This window comes from Acanthaster planci, linkage group LG21, assembly GCF_054643075.1.
Source record: "Acanthaster planci isolate LZ-2023a linkage group LG21, COTS_SCS, whole genome shotgun sequence".
NCBI classification, from domain to species: domain Eukaryota; kingdom Metazoa; phylum Echinodermata; class Asteroidea; order Valvatida; family Acanthasteridae; genus Acanthaster; species Acanthaster planci.
Window position 1 is genome coordinate 368,930 of NC_141797.1, and position 10,508 is coordinate 379,437.

Consider the following 10,508-nt stretch of genomic DNA (forward strand, 5'->3'; position numbering starts at 1 on the left):
CTGAAATCCTAGGGATGGACGAACCCCCAGCCCCTGTGAGATGCCCCCCACGCAAACAAATGAATCCATAGTATGCCTAACTGCGAATGGAAATAACTTTCTTTCACTCTCTCTATGTAAACAGATGTCATCAGAGATATAATAAAAAACTGCGAATTTCGTAGACACAAGGCCGATGACGTCATTCTAAGACAAGGAGATAAGGGACATAGGTAAGGAAGAGCAATGAGTGGTACATAATCGTCTTGCTTCAGCAAACAATTTAGAAATTCCTATTAAAACTAGCCTTACTGGTCTAATCACCAGAAGATAATCAGTCAAATTTCATAAAGCGATTTTAAGATTCAATACATCACTTTCAAATTTGAGAACATCTGCTTCCATCTCCCCTTCCAAAAAGCAATATAACTAATATCAATGTAGCTCAGAAGCATATTCAATTTTATGTTTAAATGTCACAAGATTTAAAAGGTTTCCAGAACAAGGTCTGTTCACCTTATAGATACCGACACATCTCGTCTGAATTCAAAATCCTGTCTGATTTTGAAATGATACGTATACGGGCGTTCACGGGATTTTTTTTCCCCGGGAAAGCATCTCTTTTTCTTGGGAGGGATTTTGCCAGGATTTGAGGTCTTCATTTTTCAGGGGGGGGGGGTTACAACACTAATGTACGGACTTTCTCACGGTGGTCACCTCCAATATTATTCCATTAACTTTGAAACCCCTTTCTGATTTACATTTTAGTTTCTTCGTTGTCCTGAATGGCTCGATATCTGTTTACATTGCTTCGGATGCGGACGCGGATGGGGACGAGGATGAATCCACGCCTGTCTTCACTGAGACCCCGAATGCACCACGGCATGCAATGGAGGAGCTAGGGGTATGCGTCAGAACCCTGGGTACGTTACGGACGAATGTCATGTTGCTGAAGTCTCCAGGGCCATTTTCCAATTTGTCTCCGTCTCAGGCTTCGTTCCCAAAACCAATTCCCGGTTGTGGGCCTTAAGCGTTTAAATTACATTGGATTACTGTAATTTTTGTCTCTCTTGCATCTTATTTGATGTTTTGTGGCACTATTAGCCTAATTAGTGCGCTTACAGCTTCAAAGTCAGCTAGTAAACAACATTTGAAGCCTGAGACGGAGCCGAAGTTGAATATTGGAAAACGGCCCAGGGGTGGATCCAAGAATTATTTGGGGGGGGTGATGTCTCATTTTTCGGACAAGTGGAAACTGTCATGAAGCATTTCCCATGTCATACATCCTTTCCAATGGTATTGGGGCTCTTACGTTAGTTATTTTCTATTCTTTTCTCTATTTGTACCTGTTTTTATTTCAGAGAACAGGGGTAAAGGAACTTGAGGGCGCACTAAGCCAGTTCGATATTTTGAAAAGGACAAAGTATTCACATGCATGGCCGTGCCGATAGGGAGACCTCGCGTGCGGTGTGACTTGCTGTTCCCGAATGACCTCGGACCATGCGCGCTTCATTTGGGCATGCGTTTCCCGAATACCGAACTGGGTTTTTCTGTGCTTCTCCACCTGAGAAATGGCTAGAGCTTACCAGATTGGGATATAGTATCATTTTTTTAAACCAAATCCTCATCACCACTGTTAGAAACTCCGTCAACATTGCCATCACATCATTTCAGGCGCTCTTTGAGTTCTTTGTCTTCCTACTAACGGATGGACCTTCCACAGGCCCGGGATCCAGCTTTGGTGAATTGGCGCTGATAGATTCCGGAAGTGTTCGGAAAGCTTCGGTAGTCGCCAACGAGCCTTCGGATTTCATCGTGGTCGATCGGGATTTGTACAGCAGATCACTGAAGTTCGCCCAAAAACGAGATCTGGAAGAGAAGACAGATTTTGTCAATGATCATCCACTATTCAAGTATAAATTCCATTTTCTCTAGCATTTTTACCCTTTCTAACTACATAGTTTATTTTATTGAGGGAAATGGTTGGAGTTTCTTACAATATCAATAATTCAGAAAACCATGTTATTGCATTGCCCTATTTGTTGCTAAAATAAGCGGATGAGACATAATCAGATATAAATATAGATTTCACATTCCAACATTTGAAGCCAGTAAAAAATGTACTGATAAATATGGAGCATGGTTCAGTTCCGCAAAACCCCTCAAGGTAATAACTTGCCATATTCTTGACGAATGTATTGAGATTTCCTGTGACATGCAGAAATGAAAATCTCAAAATGTCAGATTTTATTGCAAAAATGCATATGTCACTCACTTTCTCAGGGCCTGGAAATCTCGTCACAAATCAGTCCTCGCTATGAGTCTGACTCGCAAGAGGGCGCTGTTTGGTAATCGACTCGCCCAGCAGGGGTGTCCAGTATCGGGTGTCCTCTTTGTTCTAAGAGGTCAAGCAAAGGTTTCCATTGCTCCATGGAAACAACCTCATCGCCAACTTTTGAACAGGTAAGAAAAAAAAACAAAAGAGAGAATAAATTTGTAATCAGAAAATGAATTTTTCTTATCTACCAGTTCACCCACTAATCAATACAATATACATGTACCAGTAGAAAATATTTCTGTACAGTTTATAAGATATGCTGATAAAAATTCTCAAATCATGATGTGACCAACAATCATAATCAGTCGGTTTTAAAGCTCTTTTCTTGTTCCCGTAACATCAGTTTAATTGTTACCAGAATCTTCACTTTTTGAGCGTGAGAATGACTATGCTATGGTAGATCGAATAGAAATTTCAATTTATGTATCAATTTTGATCGACTTTAATGAATCGACTGTTATAGGAAACTACCAAAGCCGACACAAGACACAAGCGACGCGCCCAACGACATTGCCGCTAAAGCAAAGATTGCCCCGTACAACATGAATTTTGACGTTTATTCCATCGGCCCCGGGGATATGATAGGTAAGCCGACAGAAACCTGATGAAATGTGTAGGCCTATTTCAAAACTCAGGCTGTGTAGGAAATGGGTTTCCTGAGCTACGGATAGGTCTATTGTCTGCGCGTCTTCGCGTATTGCCAATGGAGTAAAGACCTAGACCTAGCTCTAAACAACAGATTCGGACGCGATCTCCAGGGAAGGTCAATCGTGAATAACGTGCGTGTGTTGTCGGCGTGGGTGCGTTTGCGCAGTTACTCCTGTTAACACGAGTAGGATGCGTGCGCATTACACTCGGGTACAGGAGTATGTACTCCTCCTCTAGCAAGAGTTTACTCTCGCTGACCCTGGGTCGTACTCCAGCTGTTCGAATGTTCAGGAGTATGCACGTGTTAACGCGAGTAGCTCGCCCGAACGCACCCAGTGTGGCTGCACTGATAGGACAGACCTCGCGCATGCGTGTATTGATCATGCTCTCGTTAAACCATACGCAGTGCTGCGGCACTGTCGATTCGTCTGGTGCCCAGACGTCATTTGGCATCACTGTTTTCCAGTGCCTCTGTTTGGGTAACGGAATTTGAACAACAACCGAAGCTACAAGGGGGGGGGGCATTTTGGGGAGGAGAAATAAATACACAACCAATGGACACAAATTGTTCTCACTTTTCTTTCACACTTTCAATACATAAATCGGTGTACTTATACATAAAATGGGCTATTAGAAATTAAGTCGGCATGCTGCCTTTAAATGTAATTCAGACACAATGACCAAAATACACAAAAATGGGACGTGTAAAAGTTAGCCGCTGTTCTAGGCCAGAACGTTTTCTTTTATATTCTTTTGTGATGCAGGGGACATAGAAATTTGTTGCGACCTCAGTGACCATGCGCAGACTGTCACGTGTTTGGGAGCTTTGGAGGCATTTGAACTCGATTTAGACAACTTTCACAAGTTGATAACTAAGAAGAATCCGATGACATTGGACCAACTGCGAATGGAAACCAAGATGAAACTTATCGCACGCGCTTTGAGAGCACAAAATGAAGGCCTGGTAAGAAGAGAATATATTACACTCTGGGTATGTTTAGGCTAGCTTTTAAAATAAAAATGCAACATACATGTACGTAAATAGTTTTAAAATTGTTACTTAACATTAATCCTCTGAATCAACAGACATCCGTGTTGGACGCTCTTCTGAAGAAAATCTCCCTAGATGAAAACGAACCGCTGATTTCGATTCAAGAAGACACGCGCTATGACCTTTGGATGACCCAGCGAGGACCAATCATCGACAGCTTAGGACCAGGGTCGCTATATTATCGAACAAAACGATTGGATGAAAAGCTTCGGCGGAGGAAAGAAAGGCGGGAACAGAGAGAAAATGGCGGCGATGGAAACATCGTGGTGGAGGAGAACCAACAGAATACAAAACTTCCAAATCTGAATCTACCCAAGATTCCTGCCACTTCTGATGACAACAGTGAACGCAACGACAGAAACACCGAGACCCGAAAACAAAGAACTGTTTTGCCTGCGACATTTCAGGTCAACAGAATCTTAAACACAAGTGTGGAACAAAAAACACTTGCCACTGCTGTCACAAATCCAGAAGAACAGATAGTTCAAAACGAGTCCTTACGACTACAAGCAATCAAATCAGCTGCAAGAGGGCGTGAAATGTGTAATAGCATGCAACAGTCGTCGTCAAAGCGTATTACGTTTGAAAAGGGGGCAGCACAGCACAAAGCGACGGTTACTAGGTAGGCATGAAACATGATGAACAAACATGTTGTCAAAGAACTGTTATCAAGCAATTTCCATTGAAAATATACAGAAACTTCTAACCCTGAAGACAAAACAAAACATTAACGGACTATTTTTTGTAAACAGTGTCCCTTATCTATTTGATGTCAAATTTGTATCTCATGAATTTTGCACATCTTGATTGTCGAATGAAAAAAAAATAATCTACCAATTCTTGGTTTCAGGCAACATCCCTTGAATGCACCTGGTATCATCCCAAGTTATCTACATCTCCATAACCGGTACCTCCGAGCGAGGCAAACAAGCCAGTCGTCGCTTATAGATCGATGGGTGAGATCTGCTCCAACAGTGGACTACGATACGGTCGGACTCGAGGGATTAACAGAAGTAAGTCTTACAAGCACATCAACTTTTCGTTCGCTTCTTCTAACATGTCAACCACCTTGTTCAAGGGAACCTTGAATATTTACGAGGCGTCATCCGATAAAATATTATTCCTAAACTGGCTTGCTGCTCGAACAAAATTTACAGGTTGCGCTATGTTTGCTGGTGAAGAGCAACATATGCGTCGACGCGGATCGGACGTATCTGAAGTCGCGAGCCTGGCTTCTGTGGGCGTATGTCTTGTCTTAAGCCTACAGTATGCCAAGTTCATTCGCACGCAGACTAATTATGGCAAACCAGGCTTCCCACAATGCAGTGCAACACAGCATTTCCTTCACAAAAAAACTATGTAAAAGAGACAATGAAATTAACACCAACAATGACCACTGAACATTATGTCCAACTATGAGTACCCGCCGGTCAACATATTTTGGTTTGGAGGTCAAGTTTTCGCGGAACAAAATGCAGTTCACGCTGATTTATAGTGAATTCTCGGACATGGGAAGCGAATGGGTCCAAGGAGATTAAACTGAACTTGAGAATTTCTGCTTTCAATTTAACAAGGAGAACGTTTCACTAAAATAATAATCTTACAGAAACAGAAGAATTATACAAGGCGCTGCAGTTACACGACATCGTCTCAGCATCGTACCGCTGAATACTTTTACCTGAAATAAGAAATATCTGTACATCCTCTCTTATCCCTCCAAAAGTTACAGGTTCTGAGACGGCAGTACAGCGCGGATGAATACAAGAGTCTGAAGGAGAAACTGAGGCTCCAAGAAAAGCGACACGTCCGCTACCTGTCTTCACTCTGGTGACAGAGAGTAGTGCCTGAAACCATAATTGCGGCATGAAGAAAGCTAAACGATCTACATATGACTGAGATGATGTCAAGTTGCCAACGTTTGGGAGGGCGAACTAACCATAACGATGAGAAGTCATGCTCTCTTAATAAGAGCTACACGATGAACAATGTGTGAAGCCATATATGACAACCATTTTGTTTTAGTCTACGGCTACGTCTGAGCATGGAGGAATAACGTCCTCAGGAGCACAACTACAGAGTAATGAATGTGCATTTTTCTGACGTTATCAAGTATCTCATGCATCACAGTGCGACTGGCGTCGTGCACTATAAATGCTGGGCAATCGCGGAAATTCCAAAGCACTTTCCTCCAGACTAATTGCCATATCGCTAATAGACTGATGATAAAAACACATCCGCGGCCTTGTTCTATGAAGTCTGCTCCTCAGTTAAGTCATGCTCTAAATTCAGTCTCAGAGATAATGCGATGAGTCAATTATATTCATAAGGGTGCCCAGACGTTGCAAATATATGCATATTCATTATGGCCCTATTTAGGCTCCAAAGAGTAGCCGAAAGGAAGCTTCACATCCTCATCCGGACACAACACTAAAATCTGTGTCAGCGGTCAGCATGGAAAGAATACTGGAAAAGGATAGTCCAAAAACAGAGTTGTTTATTTCCTACACATTCTGGTAAATAATTAAAATCAGATGTTACCATAAATGCGACAACGATTCCACACTTACGACACTGAAAATCATTAACACATAACTTGAGTAGAAAGCTGTCAACAAAAGAGACATTTCATTTAAATTAGTGGATTAAAATAAACTACAACAGCAAAAAAATGCGTCAATTGATAAGGGACCGCTCTTATTCCACAGGTGACTTGTACAAATTACAATAAACTAGTATCTTTACTATCATATATACATGTTATCCTATAGACTAACCCGATTTGACGCCATAACTGCGGTGGCACCGTACTAAAACGCACATTCTTCAGCTTGACGCGCGCGTGCATTTGGTAAATCACGACACCCTATTGGTCGAAGGGGCATGCCAACGCGCGCGTACCACCTGTGCACGAGCGTTGTGCTACTGCAGTAATGGCTTCTAATTCTGCCAGTCGAATTACATTATATGCATACTGAATTCTCACAGTTGTGTTGCATGTAACTTTAAAAAACTCAAAAATTTATGACATAAATACATGTGGAGTAACGCTTGTCAAAGAAATGTACATTACATGTACTGTACATGTACGTGAATGTAATCTTTTCAGGCAAACTGTCTTAGCAACAATCATGAATCATTCCCGAACTAACCACATGCGTGTACAATTAAAATAGTAGACCATGGTACAGGATTTGAAACTGGTCATACGTGTAGGAAATGACAGACAACACATTTAGTCATTTCCTGATGACATGATAACGCCGAACGGAGCATCTTCAAATTGTTCACTGACTTTACATCCAGGGCCGCTGTATTTAATCAACGAATGATGGGATCAGTTCTGACAATACGACTGATCTGAGTATTGGACCATGGCCAACTTCACGGCCTGAAGGCTGGAGTACTACACGCATCTTCGGGAGGTGTTGGCTACAGTTTTCTGATGTACAGTGTAGAGCAATTTGATTGGATTCTCTTTAATCATTCAAACAGGATTAGGGATACAATTTCATCCTCTGAAATTGCAATATACAAATATCTAACCTTCTATTGGTCAATACAAGTTCCACAAGACAGCAAGAGAAAGCCAACAGTTGTATCTGTTTCCTTTATCAAGAAAGTTATCCTACGCTAAAAAATATATCACCTGCACCACACGTGATTCAATATTCCACGTACCGAATAACGGACGCACACGTACATGTAGGGTCATTACGTATACATTTACATGTACTGTACTTTCAACTCAATTACCCCTACAACCACATATAGATCACGCTTACATTTTGTACATATTACGTGTATATTACATCGCCACACAGTCTCCATTTTCAATTTACATGTATATACGTGTATTTTTATTTTTAATATCACTGGCATATAGCGAACTTTTACTTCACTTTACCCATCATAAGCAGTATTCTCATACATTGTAATACTGCATATTTAAGTTCACCATAACTTGAGCATAACAAATCACACCTATCTTTCGATCCAGAATACAGCAGAGTTTGCTGCAGATGTAGAAATCTCTATTAAACTGGAAAATTCTATAAATTTGGGGTCCAATATTTCTGCCTCTGTGTCATATCTGGCATATGATTTTTTAACTTTAAATCACATTGTTAAATTTTCAAGATTGATTACATATGTATGTTATTAATGCAAAATACATGCAAATCAAATGAAAGCAATGTGATGTTAATTTCAGGGGAATTTTCGAAGCCTAATCATTCGGGCCGGGTGTAACGGGGAGACAAAAAAACACAGATTGACCCTTGTGAACAAAACAGTACACTTTTTTGATATGCACATGTACATATGTAGAAAAACTTTCTGCACAAATATTGCCCTTCACGTGGACAGAAATCTATTAGTACACACTCTACATGGACAGGTAGGTGCTAGTATACGACAGCCTTTCCTAAAGTTCCCCTATGCATCCATGTTCGCCTTCATCTGCCTGCACAGGGATAATTTTCAGTCTTCCATCTACCAGACTGCCTGTCTGCTGTATGTTCACTATGAATGTAACTCTTCAGTCTTTGGCTAGATGTGACAATGATCCTAAAGGTACAGTATAGAATGACGCTGACCCATGTACATGTACATGTGCCAATGCAAGTACAAGTAGGCCCAGGTGCATGACCAATTTCTTCTTGGTTATAAAGACCTGAATTTATACATGACATGACTGAATATATTGGTACACACATGTGCCTATAGATGTACACAATCTGTACTTATTATCAGACTAGAGAAAACATCAATCCATCCCTTATCTTCAATGCATGCCCTGCCCCCTTTTCTACACTGGCTGTTTTCTCTGGACGAATAATCGAGAAATCAGTCAGTGTGACCCGATAGCGGTAGTACCATATTCAAGAGGAGTGTCTGTTTTTAGCTGACATTATATTGCTCCTTGCTGTTGACATGCATCTGCCAGACGGAGAAGAAAAGCCATAGTACATAGAGACCGGCAGCAATGAAACAGTTATTGGAAACCTCAGTATAAGCCTCTTCAAGCTCTGCTCTCGTGAGGGTCTTGTTGCTTTCAAGTGTGAGGTCTTCAAACAACGCGACAGAGTTGACTCGGAAGAAGACACCCATTAGGACCTACATGTACGAGCAATAACAGGACAAAGGGAGTAGTTTACCATGACATGTTATGGAACTTTTCAAAATCAACAAAAGTCAATCTGATTCAAATGACATTTGTACTTGTAAGCAAAGTTTTTAGGAAAATAACATCAAAAAATCAAGAGGGGACAGGTCTGTACTGTATCAGTTCTTTGGCAACCTTTTAAAAAAGGTATAGCCTACAACCGTCCAGTAAAATTGGGACAAATGTACAATGTACAAAATGTATACCTCGTTTGTCATGTTGGTGCAATATTCAGATATTATCACAAGATCTTTGTGAAAATACATGTGTAAATAGCAGTCTACTAAGAATGAATAGGGCCAACACATTTACCGAGACAAATGAAAATGAAAGAACATTCTTTACGCCTAACAAGAAATGCCTTCAATAAATTGAGCACAAGGGGTAGGCCTAAAACAAATTTTATCGAAAACAATGTACTTTTCATGCAGCATACAATAAGGATGCACAGCCAACATGGCCAACAGTACATGTATCAAACCAACAGTTGCATCTAAATACCACATTTAGTTACCACATACAGTTGTTTTTACGTAGATATGAGACAAATGAGCACAAAATCTTGGCAAAATGACTAACCAGCATGATGACTCCCCATGTACTGATCACAGAGCAGCAAGCCGACAGCTTCGGTCCACAAATTTTCATGCCCATTTTGGCTCAGGATTTCTCACTGTGTCCTTGAATAAATCCACCTTTGTATTCCTCAGAGTACAATAATCCTGCACTCTTGTCCACTGTCTAAAGAACTGAGATCCTTTACTGATTTGCTCGCGGAGAAAAACAGCAAATAAGGGCAGCAATTATCCAGGACACCGTACGAAACGTACAGTACTACAATGCACTATCGTCATCGATCAGCAGACGGATGTCATGTGACCATGCAGCCTGCCTTTTTCTCCAACTAGTAGCAGTTGAACATTGCTTAGTCTTTTTCAAGCCACATAAACCCCTGCTGTAGATGTGAAGGACGTACTGCAAGCATTATGCTCATCATGCGGGCGGATTCGACATAACGTAAAATCATATCTAAAGGCATTTCTTATTTTGCTGAGGAGAAATGCAGCTGTTCATGACTTCCGGGAGCTTCATGACCTTTTACCGCTACATTATGATCAATCAACTTTGTTCTCCCCAAGTCGTGACCTTGGCTCGCAAAAGCTGCCAGAAGAACGCATGAATATTTCGTTTTTTATTCAGAACATCTTCTTTCCTGAAGATGTTCTGAATAAAGAACGAAATATTGAATCAAACATGTCTTTCATTAGTCTTTATGGAGTCTGCATAATATTGAGAACGCATGAATTTTTGCCTGTCCCTATCTCCAT

General features: G+C 41.0%; 2 protein-coding genes across 3 annotated transcripts in view; one reads left to right on the plus strand and one right to left on the minus strand.

Annotated features, from left to right (window-relative positions):
- The window catches only part of LOC110982329 (uncharacterized), a 59,187-nt gene extending 52,534 nt beyond the window's left edge, over nt 1–6,653 (plus strand). For both annotated transcript variants that reach the window (XM_087131187.1, XM_087131186.1), the window contains 9 exons: nt 125–212; nt 748–902; nt 1,703–1,892; nt 2,263–2,442; nt 2,781–2,902; nt 3,730–3,929; nt 4,052–4,638; nt 4,867–5,029; nt 5,740–6,653. In XM_087131187.1, the coding sequence (XP_086987313.1) occupies nt 125–212; nt 748–902; nt 1,703–1,892; nt 2,263–2,442; nt 2,781–2,902; nt 3,730–3,929; nt 4,052–4,638; nt 4,867–5,029; nt 5,740–5,847 (1,793 nt within the window). In that variant the 3' untranslated portion in view covers nt 5,848–6,653. The remainder of the gene's footprint in view (nt 1–124; nt 213–747; nt 903–1,702; nt 1,893–2,262; nt 2,443–2,780; nt 2,903–3,729; nt 3,930–4,051; nt 4,639–4,866; nt 5,030–5,739) is intronic.
- On the minus strand, nt 6,494–10,044 carry LOC110982426 (ribonuclease kappa-B-like). Its single transcript, XM_022240808.2, has 2 exons — nt 9,760–10,044; nt 6,494–9,131 (listed from the first exon to the last, which is right to left on the minus strand). The coding sequence occupies exons 1-2, from the start codon at nt 9,832–9,834 to the stop codon at nt 8,916–8,918; spliced, it is 291 nt and encodes a 96-aa protein (XP_022096500.1). The 5' UTR covers nt 9,835–10,044; the 3' UTR covers nt 6,494–8,915.
- Between the last annotated feature and the right edge of the window lie 464 nt (nt 10,045–10,508).

Excerpts from the sequence above, each read along its gene's own strand:
- LOC110982426 (XM_022240808.2), bottom strand. The coding sequence starts at position 9,834 with ATGGGCATGAAAATTTGTGGACCGAAGCTGTCGGCTTGCTGCTCTGTG. Across the intron at positions 9,132-9,759 it reads CATGGGGAGTCATCATGCTG|GTCCTAATGGGTGTCTTCTT; the intron begins GTTAGTCATTTT and ends TCGTACATGTAG.